The sequence below is a fragment of the Gallus gallus genome, chromosome 3 (assembly GCF_016699485.2).
Source record: "Gallus gallus isolate bGalGal1 chromosome 3, bGalGal1.mat.broiler.GRCg7b, whole genome shotgun sequence".
Classification (NCBI taxonomy): Eukaryota; Metazoa; Chordata; class Aves; order Galliformes; family Phasianidae; genus Gallus; species Gallus gallus.
Window position 1 is genome coordinate 54,834,159 of NC_052534.1, and position 19,611 is coordinate 54,853,769.

The following is a 19,611-nucleotide window of genomic DNA, read 5'->3' on the forward strand; positions in this document are numbered from 1 at the left end:
ATGTTTCGGAGGATCTTTTTACTGGTTAGCTTCTGTAGGAATTCAGATTTTTTACTTCACTGGGAAAAAATTGCTGATACTTTATTTTCATGTCTAATGAGGTAGATCCTATATTGACAGTTTTTTTTTCCTAGCAAGCTGGGATTCTTGTTCATTGTAATGCATTTATACAATGCTGTATACAATCTGATATCTTGGGTAATTATCATCATATTAGTCAGTAGAACTCTTGTAAATAATAATTAACTAGCCAAAGGTCTGGTTAATTACTCTCAAGTAACAACTTCAGAACTGGGACCACTTATTGCTGTCACTTATTACATGATGTTTTTGACAATTTGAAACAACTAGTTTTATCCCTATGCAAATATACCTCATGGATTTACAAAGAGAAACCAAAGTTTATATGCTCATACAGTTGTTTTCCATCTCCAGCTGTTAGGCATGTTTTCATGTCTCACATGCTCACTCTGTGAGTGTGTAGCAGCCCCTCTTCACCATGCTGGCTGAGTGACAGCTCAGTGTACTCTTGTCTATTCTCATGCTTCATACTCTGAGAGCTTAACCTCACTGCTCCAAAAACCCATTGTTTTTCATTTATATTTAAGTGGAGGAAATATGTAGATGCCTAAATTCTGATATATAGCCTTAAGCCAATAGATCTATTAATACAAAACAGAGTTGTAACAGAAATATTTTTAAAAATTAGTATGATTTTTCATAGTTCTCATCCCAAGATGAGAAATAAAGAAGGGAAGGCATGAAATCACTATGATGCATAAGAATCAGTGTCAAAACAAAACAAACAAAAAAACTCGTAGTACTGGGGAACCATTCAAGAAAATTAGGATACCACATTTCCAGACTTTGAGGGCATCTATGGTATTGACATATTGCAATGAAAGAAAAAGTCTGTGTTGTGTAGGGACTCTTACCACTTATCCACTCCAGACAGTGGGTTTTTTGTTGCTTGATTTTTCCCCAAATGAAATCCAGGGTTTATGGGGAATAAGTGTTGTCTTTGGAAGCAGTGGAAGGTACTGGGTGGCAAGCAGCAAAGATCGAACCTTAAAAGGTAACCTTTTACCTGTGCAAAAATAAGCCTTTGCAAATTACATCTTAAGACAGTAAAGAGTGTGATTAAGAAGGATTATTGTTGTCAAATGTGTATCTACTGACAAAAGCAGTGTCAGATTACAGAAGCTATATTGACAAACTTGTCAAACAGGCTGCAGAAACTACTGACTCAGCGCTACCTTTTCTCAGCCTCACAACCCCTCATCCTTAACTGAGCTTGGTTTGCTTTCTTTAGTTGTGTGAACTGTGGCTTGACTTTGTCTTTGTTTGCTGAACTATAGACTGACAAAAAAGAAAAGGAGAGAGACCATTTGTCATCCAACTTCTCAGCCAACTTGAAAGGAGGTCATTTTTCTTCCAACCCCAAAGCTAGATCACCAGCTCCCTCTCCAGTTTGGTAAGCCAAGTACATGCTTTAGCTGGAGGTTGAGATATAAGCAGCTCTAATTGTTCTGTTAATTAAATTTTAGCCTCCACAGGAAAATCTGTGCAACCTTATTTCGTGGTATAAATGTTTTCTGTATGCAACAAAGTTAAGATGATATTCTTTTTAGAAAAAAAATAATACTGTTGCTTTTTAAGGAAAGGGAAAAAGGAGCAACGTACCTGGTTTCTTACCTCTTGGATGGGTCAGTGCTCACATAATCCACAAAGAGAAACATTTTCCTGAAAGCTCATCACTTGCTCCAGCAGTTCTGCTTGATAGCAGAGAAATAGGGAAGTTGTTTTTAGCTATTGAAGCTGTAGAGGTGATATGTAGGTGATGTCCAGCAGAGCATGTCTTGCATTGATTGTCACTCTCTGGTTACACAGGCATGCATCAAAGTCTTTGCCTTCTTTGGCTGGCACGCTTAAGCAGATAACTTCCCCACCTGGTTCCTCCAAAGTTCCTTCTACTCAGGCACGTCCTCCTTCTCCTGGCAACATCCGGCCTGTCAAAAAAGACACCAAACCTGAGAATGAAAAGAAAAGAGCAGAAAAGGAGGCTGAAAAGGCCAATGAGGAGAGAACAGAAGGGAGTAAAGAAACATCAGCAGGTACTGGAGAATCTGCAAATCAGGAAGAGCTTGCTGTCCAGGCAGAAGATGCTCAAGGTAAGGAGAAACTCCTGTTGAGGTTAAGGAATGCCTGAATGTCTTTCATGGTACTTCCCTCCCTTTCTCTGAAACAATAAGCTTTAAATAGCTTTCTATCAAGTATTAGTCTAATTTCTTCAGAATGTTATACCTACAGATGTATGTTAATTATGAAAAAAGTATAAACAGGAAGAAGCCCTTCTTTTGCAACAGCCAAAACAGGTGCACCTGCCTTGCACATCTGTTTTTTTCTATCTTTTTGGTAGAGAAAAGGTAGACTTTGTCCCTCATATCATGATACAGGTTCTTTTCAGACTCTGGAATAGAAGAGCAATGGTCTGAAAATCAACCATACAGGAAGTCATCAGTTAAGGGGATAGTGTGAACAATGATAGATGCATAGTACAGTGATGCTGATAACGTGAAACTCTACCTGCTTATCTATAATATTGCTGGAGTACCAAGGATGGGAGAGATCAGCAGGGTAAGATGGAATGCAAGAAGATACAAAATACAGTAATGATAACGAGTCATAAGAAGAGAAAAAGATGCATCTGAAAGTGAAAAGTATCTGCTTGTTCTAATAATTTTTAGACCTTTGTAAATACAGTATTAAACTATCTCAAGGATGGGATAGAATGACCATTGTGACCCCTTGGCATTGACAAGATGGGTTACCTGGTGTTCTTGATTAAAAGTAATAAATTCCCATGTGACTGTCCTTCAGAAAACAGTTTTATGTATAAATAATCCTGCATTTAACTGCAAGATGCATAATTGGAGGTGGTTCTTCTGTAAGAAAACTTGTTGTGAAATGATTACTTTTGTTTCAGTAAGTCCTGTTACAGTAGTTGTAGTCTGGTTCCTAGGTTTTACCACACAAGATGCAATCCCAGATGTATCTATTGGTAATGGGCATGTAAAGAAGGTATGAGATCATTGGCATGCTGGGATGGGATTTTATTGCTTTTTTGATAGCCTTTTGCTTGCATCACAGAAAACTTCAATTTCAAAGTACTTTGGGGACACCCCTAAGGGTTACCTTTGCAAGTATTTACATGCAGTACTTTCCAAGTCCAAAGTAAAGTCCAGAAAAACGTGGTGATGTTTGTTTGGCAGTTTAGCTCAGGAGGAAGAGAGGCTCAGCTTCTCTGCAGAGTCAGTCAATATTTGAATAGTGACAGGGTTACTAAGTATGGAAACAGGTTATCTGTGATAAGGGGATCTGAAAGTGAGGTAGTTTGTGTTCGAAGTGGGGAAACAGCAGGTAGTGGAGAGGAGCAGAGGAAAGAGATACTGTAGTCACAGTGGTGAGCAGCACTTCAGATTGGATGCATTTTGTCAAAACCAGGGAATAAAATCACTGATGATTGAGACCTAAGACTGGAACCTAAGTTTCAGGACAGATCTTGCATTGCAGGTAGAGGCCCAAACTGTCAAAAGTTAGCCTCTGGTTGAATTCAAGAGTCTAGAGAGGAGAAAATGCAACTTGCAGTGCTAGAATAACATTCCTGCAGGTGACGAATTGATTTCAGCCAATTACCTGAACTGGCCTCTAATTTGCCTGGTTCAGAACCCTGTCAGCTGTGTAGATAGCCAGGAGGTTGGCAGGTAATGATCACTGGTGGAACTATTCAAACTTCTGCAGTAAAATTTCATTATTTTACCAATGCTGTTATTGTTCTAATGGAATTTTGGATACACCTGTGCAAGTTGTCCTTGTCCTTTCTGACAGCAGGGCAGGCATTGAATGAGCTATGTTTTACACTGCCTGAGTCAGCACCCAAAGGAAAGAAGTAAAGCCCAAGCAGTGCAAAACTGTGCTACATTCAGAGGTGACAGCCCTGTTTTGGTCCATGTTAGTAAACTGACAAGGGCCGAGGTTCAAGAAATCTGTCACTTCTACCATTTAACTATTACAAACATTCTCTACTGTGTTTCTGGTCCAGGTTGTAATTGCAGCACCACATTTTCTTCTGTCACCAAGGCTACTAAGTATAGCTTTAAAGGACTCCAAAGCTTTAGGAGTGCTCAGGTTACTTACTTTTTTCTACCACTCACCCAGATTTTTCTGAGTTCCCTGCTTTGTCTTTGGGGTTAGCCTAGTCCAGGTCTGTTCCCTAGGGATGTACTGAACACTTGGCAGTGTGAGAGGCTGAACTGTGCCATTTTTCCTCAGGGCAAAGGAACAGGCCCTGCAACTCTTAAAATGACTGGTATATGTGTAGCCTTTGAATTCAAAGTGAAAATGCATAAAGAGCTGTAGGAAGACCTAGATTGTACTTGATAAAAAAAAAGGCAGGAGAGAATTCAGTGCTCAGAACACTGAGCACAGAGAAAGCAGACGAATTTGTGTTTGTGCACACAGTGATACGTAGAAGGGGGCATCAGAGGAAACTGGTGAGGGGTGTAGAACACAAACCTTATGAGGAATGGCTGAGGGAACCGAAATTGTTTAGTCTGGAGAGAAGAGAAGGCTCAGGGAGGGGGACCTTATCACTTTCTACAACTACCTGAAGGGAGGGTGTGGTGAGGTGGTAGTCAGCCTCTTCTAGCAATAAGACTAGAGGGAATAGCCTCAAGTTTTGCCAGAGAGGGGAGATTCAGGTTGGATGTTAGGAAAAACTTCTCCAAGAGAGTGGTCAGGTGCTGGAATGGGCTTCCCAGGGTGGTGGTGGAGTCACTGTCTGTGGAGGTGTTCAAGAAACTAGGAAATGTTGTACTAAGAGACATGGTTTAGTGGGAAATACTGGCAATGGGTGAATGGTTGGGTTTGGATGATCTTGGAAGTCTTTTCCAACCTTAGTGAGCCTATGATTCTATGAAAACCCTACTGGAAGTTGTTAATGAGGTGAAGAAAACAATATTCTAAAAACCGGTTAGTAATGTAGATTGAAGTTATCTCCTTGCCAGTTCTGATGACTTACTTCACATTTATCTTCTCAAGATCCTGACTCAATTGCTAGTTCATGTGCTTCCCTATCCATTTTTTGTCCATGTTACCAGATGTGATTACCCTCAGAGTGCTTCCTTCAAGTTAGCTTGTGTGTTGTTGATGGTCCCTGGCCTCTAGGGAAAAAGCACAGTAGAGATGTCCTGTGCCTATACTAGAAAATGTCAGGCAAGCTTGCAAAAGTGTGAATTAGTGTTTAACTTGAGAAAAACCTATAATGTCTCCTCTACCAGTTGGCTAAAGGTGGCCAAAGATGGTTCTGGGTAGAGAATATAATAATACGAAGCAAGTGCTTGCCTCACCACTGTAAAAATAAAAAAAAAATACAGGAGGGAAAGCAATCTTTACCATCATGAGAGCAATTTTAATGAATAGTGACAGCAAAGCCTCTTAGGATTTGAATGCAAGCCATAGTTCACCATTAGTGGCAAGGCTTGTTAGAAGCTGCATTGTTTCTGTGAGTTGTCTTGCTGTGGATCAGCCATGACAGATATCAAAAGTTCTGCAAAATTTCTATTTGGCTGGTACAAGCTGGAATATCTGCAAAGCTGCTAACAGTTTGTGTTCAGCCCTTACTGCAGATCACTTCAGGCAAATGATGTTTGAGATCACCAAGTCACTTAAAGGGACTAGCCTACTCACCAAAAAGCGTGGCTCTGATTTTCATCTACAGTCTATCAAACAGAAGAAAATGTAATATTACAACATGTAATTTCTGGACTCTGAAACTTAGCAAATATGATGGTAGGGACTTGCTGAGTTAGCATTCCTCCCATTGAGACCCTGTCAGCATTTATTCTTCTGACAGAGAAGCTGGCTTAACCTTTCAACTGAAGCTGCTTTCACAAAACAGACTTCCGTTAGGAAGTATGTATTCCTTGCTTTTAGAAAATTCTTCCTCCACTTAAGCTTAAAAATACTTCTCAGAATATTTAAAACTGTATAACTGTATTTTCTTTTCCTTTTAAGCAATAGGGGTTTGTGAGAGAGAGGCAGAGCAAGATAGAGAGAGGAGGAGAGAAAAATACAAGTAACATCTTGGCTACTGTGCCTGCTGAGACCAGTTTTTCTTCCTATCTATTTCAGCAGCCAGCCCATCCCTACCTCCTGCTCCCCCAGCACTTTCTCCACCCCCAGCCCCCATGAAGACCTCTGCGGGTACAACAGATCCTGAGGAAGCAACAAGGCTGCTGTCGGAGAAGAGGCGCCTCGCTCGTGAGCAGCGGGAACGAGAGGAGCAAGAAAGGAGGGAGAGAGAAGAGCTTGAAAGGTGATCCTATGCCTCTGTAGTGGAGAATATATGTTTTTAGCAGCTTCCTAGCAACTGTTGGTGTATATTTTGTTGTTATATTGTAATATACGAAGCACAGTGCTGAGATGCAGGAGACACTGCACTTCTCACAGAATTTATTTATTTATTTTAATTTTTCATAGGAGCAATGTGTATCTAAACACATCTGTAATGTTAACACCTATCCCAAATAGATACGTATTTTATTAGAGCTTGAAAAAAGGACAGCATTAGAGAGCAGATCCTCAGTGTAATGCTTGATTGCTTTCTCAGACTAACAAAGCTATACTTGTTTATTCTGACAAGGGAACCCTGCTTGGCTGTTGTCAACACTGCAACAGTGGCAATGTCTCTTACTTTGAAGCTTTAGATCTGTTTAGATATCTAGCAGCTGTGACTTAAAAAATTGTGTTTTCTCATTTAAAATCAGGACACCCAACAGTTTTGGAGGTAGTTAATGCAGTGTGTTATTTCTACCAGCCCATCTGGGCACCCATGACTATGGCTGCAACACAAGTTTAGAGGGATGTCATGCCTCTGGTATTTGTTGTACTTCCTTAGTAACACTGCTGAATGTAAGAACAAGGCAAAGACAGTTAGAGTAGCCTGAATTCCCAAAAGGCTCATGACCCTGTCCCTCTCAAAATTATTTTAAAGAAAGTAAGCTGCTGGGATGTAAGATTAATGTGATGAAAAAATAGTAAAGGTAAACAAAAGGTAAAGGATAATCAGCTTTCACAACGAAAAGTTTTCAGTCTTTATTGAGTACCTTCATAAATGAATCTGAAAGGACACATGGCCAGTGAGATAATGCAGGTCTACAGTGAGATGAAAGCCAGTCATGAAGAGTTCAAGGGTGTATCTTATATTGCTGAGATACAAAGTGGAAGCTGAATACCAGGACTGTTAAGCATAAAGGAATGCATATAATGAAATAACTATTACTTATATGGTGGTGGTCTCTGGGCTAATTATTTCTCAGTGAAAAGATCTTGTTTGGAGTTGTGTATGCATAAGTATCAGATGAATCATGGTCAATAAAATAAATGAACTGTTATGAATTACTGGAAAACAAGAACAAAATAGAAAATGTCATTATGAATTATCCATGGTGAATCCATCTCTTGAATGTTGTGTTCTGTATTATTTTTGAGAATAAAACTGGTAAGCTAGGAAAATAAACAGAGAAAGACATTAAGGATAATCAGAAGTATAGAACAGTTCCTATGCTGAAGTGCAGAATGTGTCCAAGAGAGAAACAAGGAGCTTCATCAGGTGAGGGTCAGGTGGAGGATTAGGAACAGGTTCTTCACTGAGAGGGTGGTTGGGCACTGGAATGGTCTCCACAGGGCAGCCCAAGCTGCCAGAATTCGAGCAGCATTTGGACAACACTCATAGACATAATGTTTGAATTTTGAGCTGTCCTGCATGGAACCAGGAGTTGTACTTGATTTTTGTGGGTCCCATCCAACTTAGGATATTCTGAGATTCTGTGGGGACTCTTACAGATTAGATCCACACCTAAGCAGGTGAGGATCATCAGCTGGGAAGACCGCTTTTCCTCTTCTTCTGAGTGGAGATATTGTAAGCTACAAAGTCCACAATGATTTGGGAAGAAGAGAAAAATTATTCACTCCCATAAGACAAGGATGAGGACCATCAAATAAGACTAGGAAGTAACATGTTCAAAAATCATGAAGGTGAACTATTGTAGTTTTTGTTTATTTATTTTTTAATCTGGGAGTCATTGTTGCAAGTTAAGGTGGGTGCCAAGAATGTATGCTGTTTCGAAACATGATTGAATGAAATAACAGAGGGAAGCATCTTTCAAGATATGGTAAAGACAGTCATGCTATTTCTGAATCGGAAAGTGCCTGAGCTATGAATCAATGGAATCCTGTCATATAATGGAGAAGTAAAACCTTGCAGTGTTTTTCTGTTGTTCAGTAGGGCATCTACCACCTTTGGTGCCTGCTGGAAACAGAAAAGGTGGCCTGGCCTCAGCCTGTTCAGATGTTTTTGAGGTTCTTACAAATGAAAAAGCAGTGTAGCCTTTCTCCAGTTGTTTTGCAGTGCTGATGTCTTGGATCAGGAACCTGCTTTTTTTCTTTTTCTCATATTCTTTTCATGATTGCAGGCAAAAGAAGGAGGAGCTGTCCCAGAGGATAGCTGAAGAAAGAGCTCGCCGAGAAGAAGAAGAAGCTCGCAGACAGGAAGCTGAAAGAAAACGAAAAGATGCAGAGGAGGAGAGGGAAAAGGAAGAACGGCTGCGTCGACAGGCAGAAGAGAGAGAACAGAAGGAGAGAGAAGAGATGGAGCGCATTCAGAAACAAGTATGCTCCCCTCTTGGAATTTCTGTGCAGCACCTAATTTAGAGGGGTGCTTAAAATAGAAATGCTACGCGGCGTGAATAGGATTGTGGCTGAATTCATTTCATGGAGTGGTTCAGAGAGTAAAGATGCTTCTTCTTGACAAAAGCTTGCAGTAGGGAGGGTTTTTGTTAGCTTGTTTTTGTTTTCTTGTAAAAGTAGCTTATTTTAGAACAAATCCTGTGATGAAAAAATCAATAGGGTTGTAACAGCAGAAGTTTATGAATGGTATTATGTGAGAGAACTGTTTGTCCATACAGTTGTAGAAGGTCTAGACACCAGTATAATCACTGATACCTCATACCTGGAAATGTTCAAGGCCAGGTTGGTTGGGGCTAAGCAACCTGGTGTAGTGGGAATAAACTGTTAGAGTAGTTCCGTCATACAACACTGTCACATTAAGGGAGCAAAGCATTTCTACAGTATATTCCAGAAGTTTTACACTTAATTTAAAAAGCAGGAATTGAAAGCTTGTGCAAATGTACCTGTGGCTGTTTGTCCTTGGTCTCACTAAGCAATAATTCTAATGGCCAAATAAAGCATTCTACTTCTTTTGACTTCCAAAAACATCCACCACTCAATACATGGATTTCTTGAATGCTTTGCTGGCTGCTGTTCTAATGCTGAAAGTTAGGAAATGTATTTATCATCTGATCTGCTGTCAGGACGTGCCAGTCAGAACAGGGACAGAACCTTATTCATCTATGCATGTTATGCAGAACATAGATTAATAAAAAAAACAGTGCAATTCAGTCTGAGAAGGTTGCTCGCCACACCCCAAGGTGTGATGTTGCAAATACGTATAGATGAGCAGATATTGGTGTAAATCTGTCGTCAAATAGTAATATTTTCCATTGCTTTTTTTGTCTACCATCTCAACTCAGAAAGAAGAGGAAGCTCGCCTACGGGAAGAGGCAGAGCGGATTCGATTAGAACGTGAAAAGCATTTCCAAAGAGAAGAGCAAGAGCGCTTGGAAAGGAAGAAGGTAGATGTGTGGGTAGATAGTGATAGGACAAGGAGGAATGGCTTTAAACTAAAGGAAGGGAGGTTTAGATTAGATGTCAGGGTGAAGTTTTTTGCAGAGAGAGTGGTGAGGTGCTGGAACAGGTTGTTTGGAGAGGTTGTGGATGCCCCGTCCCTGGAGGTGTTTAAGGCCTGGTTAGATGGGACCCTGGGCAGCCTGGTCTAGTACTTGGTGTAGCAGCTGGCAATGCTGCCTGTGACATGGGGCTGGAACTTGGTGACCCTTGAGATCCCTTCCAACCCAAGCCATTCTATGATTCTATGATAAGGTAACAGTACACGCAGAGAAACTGTAATTCATCTAGCTTCCACCCCTGCTGTAGGAAGTTATTCACAAAGTTAATGTGCCCTCAAAAAAGCTGTGGTCCTCACCAGCGTAGCCTGATGCGAAAGTACAGATAATATTGCCAACAGGAAAAAAAAAATCATTTATCGTTTTGCAGTATGCAAATACAACTTTGATAAATGATAGGCAGTTATGGTTTGGGAGAGAGAAATGTAAATTACTGCCAGCAAACATTATTTTCCTCCTTTATGTTTCTTGCAGAGGCTTGAGGAGATCATGAAGAGAACTAGGCGTGTAGAAGCTGTAGATAAGGTCAGTGCCACAAACTTGTCATGCATAAATACTGGGCGCATTTCAATTCCTCCCTCTAGTGCCACTTTTAATTTACAATGTTATGCTTCCTTTGTAGAAACCCAATGACCAGCAAAATGGACATATATCAAAGGCAAATAATACTGGAGAAGCAGGTATTGTATTTAACTGTACCCTGAGTGCAGCAGGTGAATAAATGCTTATTGAGCACAATTGCAGTTAAGAAAGCCATTAGAAGAGTTAACTGAAGTCTTAGTAAATGTTATTTAATTAGCCTTTCTGTATAGGTAGTTATCCATTACTAAATGAGTCAGCTGTTTCAGTATCTTTATTACATTGGTGTTTAACAAGAGGGAGTTGCTTACCAAGTTTAATTATTTATAAAATTAAAAAAAAAACAAAAAACAGGTTAACTAGTTTAGTTTTGACAAACTTGGCCAGTGATTTTGCAGTTTCTTTTTTTTCATAGTACTAGAGGTATGATCTGTCATCAAAACAAAAACCATTCACAGTCCTAAACATTCCCCCGTGCTTTCTCTTTCACACCTGCTGCTTTATTCACTTGATGTCAATTTCTACATCTTTTCTTTCAAAATTCAGCTCCTACAGAGTCTTAGAGTCTCTGTGATACCCACACTCAGCCTTCCCTTCAATTCTGTTCCCACTGTTTGTTTTTTTTTTTTTCCTTCCCCTCTAGTTACTTTAGGTAAAATTTCATCTGAACTTTAATTCTTACAATAAAGGAAGCAACGTAAAAGTTACCATATATTCAACAATAAGCAAATATGAATTAGCAGGATTTAAATATACTGAAGGCAATCTGTCAAATAGCTTAAACTGTCATAGCATAATATAACAAGTAACAATAATCTTTATTTTGTGTTTGCACTGAGTAACAAGAGAGGACAACGGCACTGGCTGCTCATACTCCTTTTTTTCCTTCATGTTTATAGTGGATGTGCAAATGAGCACTGCCAGGAAACTATTTGACATGAATTTCAGTATGTGCTTGGAAGTTATTTGTTTACATATTATCTTTTTAAATAAAAAACAGTTTGGGAACTGCTAATACAGAATGTGTGTGGAGTGCCATCTGTTGCTGCAGGCACTGTTTAAGTTGCTGCCAACCATTTAAATAATTCTTGAAAGTAAAAATGGCTTTACAACCTGAGGCTTGTGCTTTCCTTCCAGAGACAACAAACAAGTAGTCAGTTTTTGATGGCAGAGGGGAATTTCAACCTCCACTTCTGCAGTGCCAAGGGAAAACTGGAATCCATCAGTGATTGGAAAAATAGAAAACTGCCCTCACTCCCAGGGTTGCTTTGCTGTTTTTCACTTTGCTTTATCTTGATATGATATTGAGTTGAAGATATTAATGGTGTAGTTCAGCCAACTCTAACTTTCCATGATACACTCCAACAGACTGCTTCTGACCATTGGCAAATGCTGTTGCTGGTTTTTTTTTTTCTTTTCATTTTGAATTTTACTGTTTGGCAAAAAGTGAAGAAACCTGTATAGGAGTGGCCAGATCACACATTGAAACAAAATCCATCACCGTTGTGTCATTTGTTTGACCTCTGCTTCAAAAGAGGAGATAACTCTGCCTTCCCAAAGCAAAAGAACCAGCCTTCTTTTTATACGTTAAAACCAGTGTAATTCCTACTTGGTCCATATGTAGCAGGACTAAAACCTGTATTGCTCATATCTTTCATATAAAAAATTGCCAAAACCACATGAAGGCATTCAGCATTGAAGACTTCAGTCCAAGCACGTAGGTCATAGCAGAACAGGAGCTATGCATGGAGAGCTCTCAGATGAGGTGCTTTAGGTGGCCTAGATAAGTGCATTTAAGCCTATGAATACGGAATTGTTCTTATGGTTATTGCAACAGGTGCTAGAGTTCAGCTGCTTCCTTTTACAGAGCAATATATGAATTAGTATGGCTGTAGATACAATGCAGAAGACCGTAGTTATACTTTAAAAGGACATGCTGAGGCAGGTCAGTGACATCATATGGTCTTTGTGTGTCACGCAATTTTAGGCTGCTCTTTGCAGCATTTTATGTTGTGATTTGGTGCTTGTTGAAATCTCCTTTCCACGGAGATTTTCCCCTTGTTTCCTTTTGGTTTACAGCCAGTGATCAACTCAGGAAACGAGAGGTAATGTTGATGTGCCAGAGTTCTCCTATTCCATTCTTTGTAGCATTTTGAAAAATACCAGTGTAATGTTCTGTAAGATATCATCCTATTTTGACCACCAGATGAAGCGCTGAAATTGTTTATATGATTGTAAATTGATTTTTACTGCCAACAGAGCTTTAACTTTGAAATCTGTGAAACTGGTATGTCCAAAACTTGACGAAGAAAGCAGAGGGATTAACTGCATTTTAAAATTGTAGCTTAGCTTAGCTGTCCTATCTTTTGTAGGAAATGTTTTATCCTACATTGAAGGAAGATGATATTACTAACTTCTATGAAATTGTGCTTTCTTCCTCTAGTCATAACCAGTCCTGCACCTCCCATGGAACCTTCAGGAGGACCTCAGCTTCAGCATGCAACACAATCTCCACACAGCGGGAAACCCGTAACCTGCACACACACGATTGTTTCACATCAACCCCCCATGAATATGGACAGGTAAGAGGATTGCTGAGTATTAGAGGGTGTTTACAGGATAAGAGTTACTGAGTAATAGATCATTTTCTCAGATCCATGTATTCATTAGCTAAATAAGAGACACAGCTGTTCAATCTGCCACATTTCCTGTTTATCTTTATCTTTTCCTGTGCTCAGAAAAGAACTTTAACATCTTTCATTTAGCAGTAACCCATTTTTACCAACTGAAGAATTTTGTGAAAATATAGTTCATTCTTTGCAGTGTTCGGAAGAATGTGTTGCCAGCAATTACTACATAAATTGGAACTTAATTGAAAGGGCAATTCTCTGTGCTTCTTTCCATGAATTAAAAAATGATTCATAAAAAACAGTGTGAATTTGCAGGGTTAGTTTTCTTGGCTGGAATAGGGAACACCGTGCTTACAGCCTGGATGCTCTGGTTTGTGAACTGCTTGAAGAATCAGCAAGTTATGACTACTAAACAAAAGATACAGAACTACTCATTTTGACTGTGTATTTTTAAAAAAACCCTTTGTCCTCTGGAAAGGAAGGTTTGAGGAGGCAGATATTTAACATTAGGAGCTCTTCGTAGTCATGAGGCAGTCACTCAGATTTTGAGAAATTGAAATGCTTGAAAGCTCTGTGCTGAACCAAGTGAAATCTGTTACATAAGCATGAGCTGTCAGTTACTTCAATTTCAGTAAGAAAAGCAGAAAGCCAAATAATCCCATAGCCCTTTCATGTTTTATGCAGGTAATGCCAGAATATGCATGGAAAAACTTGAATGTGGGAAGCCATCTCACAGTCTGTAATGGGCAGTATGCTTCAGGATGTGATTGGCACTAATTGAAGGAGGAATTTGCCCTCTCTGTCCCTCCATATGCCTGAGGGATCTTAGCCTGCTGTCATGCTGAGATAAGTTCTGTCAGTGACTCTGAGCACTGAACTGCATTAGATGAGCTGCATAGATCTGTCTCATAATTATCTCAGGCAACTATTAATTGTTAATCACTCCCAACCTTAGATGCACCTTGATGTTTGTAATGTAAAATGTGCCACACTAATGAATGTTGTCATGTGGCATCGTATTTGGTATGGAAGGAGGATCTGAATAGCCGAAGTGAAGAGTAAATAGATAGGAATGAAGAGCATGAACTAAAATTCAAAACGTATATGAGGCTGAGGAAGGAGAAAGTGATGTGCCAGGATAGAGTACAGAGGGACTGTCTGCTTTAGAGGAACATCCACCCTGAATGGGAAGGCAAGGGCTGAAGTACTTGATAGAATCGTGGTATTAGCCCAAGCAGTTCGACAGGCTGTTGGAAGGAAGGAACGGCAGCACAGATTTTATCACATGGTGAAAGCCACAGGTGCCAACACCACTGCTACTGCATCTTGTGTGCCACAGGTATCTGGCAACTAGATATACCTGATACTGTAGCATATGCAACAGTAATAAATACAGATGGTGTTCTCTGTGAGCATCTCACTCCAGCCCTAGAAAAGATTTGGCTTTTATCTGGATGTTTTGAGGGTGAGAAAGCTCAGATTTCCAACCAGATTTTGAAAGGGTTTTGCCTGGGGGACTTCTAGAATATGTGTGTATGGGCAAGAGGAAGGAACAAAAGACTGAGTCCTGGTAAGGCCTAGGGCAACCATCAGTCTCACTGCACTTCTTACAGTGTGCCGTAAGTGAAGTCCCAAGCTACAATCACTGTTTCAGCGGTCCCAGGGCAGATGAAGTGTAAGTGTTGGTGGTTCTATCTGGTAGAGCTCTGGTGTCCAGCCTGCATGCCTGTCTTGAACAGGACTAATGTTTTCTATTATTCGTTGACCAAAGAGTATCTCTGGGTCACTCCCCAGGTGCTGCAAGTGCTCTGCCTGTTTCAGCAGCAGTACTTAAGGAAGGTGACTGTGTAGGCTATTAGCATTTCATGTGAAGATAGTCTGCTCTGACTGTTTGCTGTGGTAAACCTTCATCCTTCATTCCTTCTCTTAATGTCATCCATCATGTGCCAGCTATGTGGCTGGAATCCAGCTGGAAATAGAGTGCCTCCTTGTATGTTCAAAGCATGTGAGAAAAATAAAATAAAATCTGGTGGAGACAAAACAACTGATTTCAATAATTCACCATCTTCTGTTGCTGCTTTTGATTAACAGCGCAGATTTTGTTGTACTGGAACTTCATTAGCCTTTCAAGATAATTAATCCACATAAACCCTATTGAAATTCAGTGATCTGCTTTATTATTTACCAGATATTCATCATCAATAATCATTAGTTTTATTACTAAACACTTATTGCAGATGATATCTTTGTGCTGTCATCTATCCCACCTAACAGTGGGAAATCCATTTAAACAGTGTAATGCTAGAATGCTAATGAAGAGTGCTGAATTACTATTGAAAAAATGACATTATACCTGACCTATAAGTCTGTGGTGAGAAGGCTTAGAATCATAGAATGGCTTGGGTTGGAAGGGACCTCAAGGATCATCAAACTCCAACCCTCCTGCTGCAGGCAGGGCCACCAACCTCCATATCTAATGCTAGACCAGGCTGCCCTGGGCCCCATCCAACCTGGCCTTGAACACCTCCAGGACAGGGTGAACTTAAATGAAGATTCTCTTCATCCAAGTGTAGTGCAATGGAAAAAGCAACACTAAATATACTTCTAAATGAAGCGTATCACTGAAATTTTCCTATTAGATAGCAAAGCGTCTAGAATTACCAAGAAAACTAGTAACTCATGCAGAGACTACATTATTAATGGCATACACTTCTACAGTGATTGTGGTGGCTTTGTGGGTTTTTTTCCCAGCAAATGGAAAAAGTGAGTTTGAAACGAATAGTATTTTAAGGTAAAATATTCTGGAACTTTTCATACATTATGAAAGATTCTAACAAAATTTATTCCAGATCCTATTTTCTCTTACTGTACTGAACAGTAAAATCCTGAAAGAAACAGAATAATAGAGTTTGGAGTTGAATAACAGCTACAGAATTCATCTTTCACCTGGAGTTTTTGTTTGTTCTCCACTTTCTCTTTGCCCAACTTCCCAGCAGTGTTGTATGCCTGATAAGGGTATATGCAGTGTTGTGCTGGGCACTGAGACGTCACTAAGAGCGGAACGTAAGACAGTAAAAACTGGTGAAGTAGTTCAAAAATGGATTCTTTTTTTGTGTTCTTTGCCTCAATGACACATAGCGGTCATTTAGGGAAAGAGTGTAAAGAGGTGAGGAAAAAAAAAAAAAGCTAAGTTCCAGGAGATCCTCTAGTCAATGAAGGGTTACTATGTGTTGTGGTCCAAGTGCAACCCTAGGCTCAAGTAGTCCCAAAGCTACTAATTACCAGAAGCTGGAGGGCATACCAATCTCCTAGGAATTTGTCTAATCTGCTTTTGAGATTATGGCTGCTAAGATGTCCAGTGGAAATGAATTCCACTGTTCAGTTTTTCCCTTTATTTCTACTAAACATGCTGCTTAATGGTTTGATGGAGTGCCATCTACTTCTTATAGCATAAAAAATATAAAATATCTAGTCATGATTTTTGCCTGGCTTTCCCCCCCACACCCTTTCCCCCCTTTGTGACTGTATAGATGCACATCTTGAAAGACAACGTTGCATTCTGAATCCTAGTATAACTTGATGTGTAATACTGACAATGCAGCGACCAATAATTACGAAGAACTATTTATCAAGTTAGCTGATCAATCAGAAAAATTAATATAACTTTGCAGAAGCAAGAGACTTCTCTTCATTGTGCCAGTACTTCCATAGGTAAATGTACTGCCTAATTTAGATGCAGGAGCAAACCCTGTGTTCCCCCCTCCTTCCTGCCTCCTCCATCAGATTTTTGAATGCTGTGTTATCCTACCTCTGGTAAGGTTATTGGCAGTAGATGGAGATGAGATAAGTAACGTGACACCTTATAGCAAATAATAGCCTAATAACTACACATGATGGAGCAGTTTTTATTAGTCTTAAAGCATTTCACAGATTGTTACAGAGCAGATCTCCTGCAGAAAAGGGTGGGTGATGTGACATGGGGTCTCTCCCAGGCAGTCAGCAGGGTCTCTGGGTCTGCTTTCAAAGCCACATGCAGTGAAACACACTTTCCATTTTGAAGTTTGCTTTGCACACTCACAGATTTAAAAGAGAAGAGAAAGGAAAAGAGAAAAGAAAGGAAAAGAAAAGAGAGGGAAAGGAAAAGAAAGGGAAAGAAAAAGGGATTGCATTTCTGGAAGGGAACTGATGATGGCTTGAAAAGCTGGAAAAGATTTGATATGAAAACCAGCATGCTGTTCTTACAGGAAATCTGGGCTTCAGATGAAGTGTTACAGTCTTTTAAAGTGCAATAATTATTTTCCGTTGCTTGGGAAGTACTGTGAAACAATTCTGTAATTGTTTGTGAAGACCTGGCCACCCTAGCAGGCTGGTCAATGAAAAGAAACCTTATGCTAATTGCAGGCAGGGTTTGGTGAGTTGTTCTTGTTTGGGTTTTTTGTTGTTGTTCTATTTTCAGACTAGTGCATGTACTCTCAGGAGAAAACAAGCCAGTGAAACGAAGCCACCTGCTCAGAAATGGCCTGAGGACATTGATAGCCTTGTTCACATCTAGGAAAAATGCATCTGAGCATTTATGCTGAAGCATTTCCTAACAACCTGAAAAGGTGTGATATGGGAACACATGCCCCAGACTGCCAGGGTCTGACAGTGAAGGGCTTTAAGGAAGCACCGGTAAAAGATTACATGATTTTGAAGTGACAGTTGGGTACTCCCTCTTTCTCGGGGAGCTTTGGGTCCCATTACTGTCATCCTGTTCACCAGAGTAGCACCCTAGTTCCTCCCCTGTAGTAAGACAGCACTCGCTGCATGAAAAGACAGCAGGATTTGACAATGCAGTAGCTAATAAAAGGGCTGGGAGGTAGTGTTGGGACTGACACACGGCGATGTGTTTTCTCAGGAGAGTATGTGCACCTGGAGAGCATTCCCCATGAGCTGGGGAGGTGTGAGGGATGCCAGGAGGTGCTGCTCTTGGTCTGGGCCTGGTCATTGCAGGGAAGAGTCAAGCTGTGCCTGGAAAATAAGGCCCGGGAACTGGGAGGGGACGGATGAAAAGGAGAGCTGAATAGATACAGGAGTTTTTTTTCTCTGGGTGAGTGGCAGGTAGAAGAGGCTGCTCAAAAACTGGAGGCAAGTGGTGATCCAAAGAGTAACAAAAATGACAGTGCCTTCATCTGAGAGCAGTTAGACTGATTTGCAGTATGAAGAAGGGTACCTCAGCATTCAAATATGGCAATGCTTATGAAAGCTGAGAAAGGCCATAAATCCCATCAGGCGTGTGGCTTCAGATAGCAGTGCTTGTGCTGGGAAGGTAGGTGGGTATTGCTGGATTGATTTGTTTTACTACTTCCCATTTCAGTAACTTCTCAGAGCTGCATTGCACTCAAACATCTCTGTAGTTTTGGGTATGGTGCAGCCAAATGTAACGACGACCCTGTGTGTTTGAGAGAAAGCAGATCTAGTACTTGCTGTAACAACAGCTCATCTGCTGTGGCAGTCACAAAACGTTGGCTTTACTCGCTAAAAGAATGCTCTGGATTAATGCAAGTTTCAATTTGTAATATTGCTTTGAGCAGGACTATGCTTCTGTTCTGAATTAAGCGTATGATGAAACACTTATGTTTCTCTCTCAGCAATCTCAACCCAGAGAAAAATACAGAGGAAAACGGAATGTCTATGCAGAACGATAACTTCGAAGAGATCATAAATCTACCTATTGGTTCTAAACCATCCCGGCTGGATGCCCTGAACAACGATGGAAGCGACAGTCCCGGAATTCCCCTGAATCCAATTTTAGCGTTTGAAGATAAGGGGACTCTTTTGCCTCAGGTAGACAGTGTTCAAACACATCAAACAGCAGGTGAGTTTGCCTTAGTTCATTACCGTTAGTAACGTGTTGTAACCAGTGCAGGGCCTAGAGCTTCTACTTGACACGGGTTGAATAATTTAAGCATTTTAAACCCAAAATTCTTTGTGAAGAGGAGCAAATCTTCTGTTTGTAAAGCTATGTATACCAGGCACATACAGATGCTGTGTGAATTACGATGAGCCCTCATCTTTTGTTTGAAAGGCGTTCTCAGTTACACTGTGCTATTTGCCTTTAGGAGTTGCTTGAAAACGTTTTCCCTGTGCTTTCAAGTGGAAATGATAACAGTGATGGCTGCTGTTCTTAGTTTATGATCTACAATCATGTTCCAGTTCTGCAAATGTAACATCTGATATGCATGCGCTGAAAGGGAGCTGGTAGATGCCTTTTATGTCAAATTCTGAATGACTTCCCTCATCAAGTTCTTGCTGCCACGAATACCGAGTGGTGGTTTACAGCACAGCAGATTTTTTCTGAATTGCATTGTAGCTTTTAAAAGATGTCGGGTAAACAGTTATTAACATAAGAAATGAAATTGGACAACCCTAATTTACCTTCTCTTGTCTAGAAAATATAAGGAAAAGTCATCTTTCAATAAAATATTTGCATAAGTGCGTTTTGAATTAAGCATTACTACTCTTTGCTGACCTGTCGTTTCTGATGCCTTCTGTTATAG

The 19,611-nt window shown here is 40.3% G+C and overlaps 1 protein-coding gene across 22 annotated transcripts in view; it reads left to right on the top strand.

The window, feature by feature from the left end:
- The window catches only part of MAP7 (microtubule associated protein 7), a 106,171-nt gene that overhangs the window by 84,741 nt on the left and 1,819 nt on the right, over positions 1–19,611 (top strand). For 19 of the 22 annotated variants that reach the window (XM_015284096.4, XM_015284100.4, XM_040697127.2 and 16 more), the window contains 9 exons: positions 1,359–1,474; positions 1,891–2,171; positions 6,193–6,376; positions 8,535–8,730; positions 9,651–9,752; positions 10,338–10,388; positions 10,486–10,543; positions 12,886–13,024; positions 18,703–18,929. In XM_015284096.4, the coding sequence (XP_015139582.1) occupies positions 1,359–1,474; positions 1,891–2,171; positions 6,193–6,376; positions 8,535–8,730; positions 9,651–9,752; positions 10,338–10,388; positions 10,486–10,543; positions 12,886–13,024; positions 18,703–18,929 (1,354 nt within the window). The remainder of the gene's footprint in view (positions 1–1,358; positions 1,475–1,890; positions 2,172–6,192; positions 6,377–8,534; positions 8,731–9,650; positions 9,753–10,337; positions 10,389–10,485; positions 10,544–12,885; positions 13,025–18,702; positions 18,930–19,611) is intronic. The other 3 variants (XM_015284099.4, XM_040697122.2, XM_040697123.2) reach the window with 1 other exon arrangement.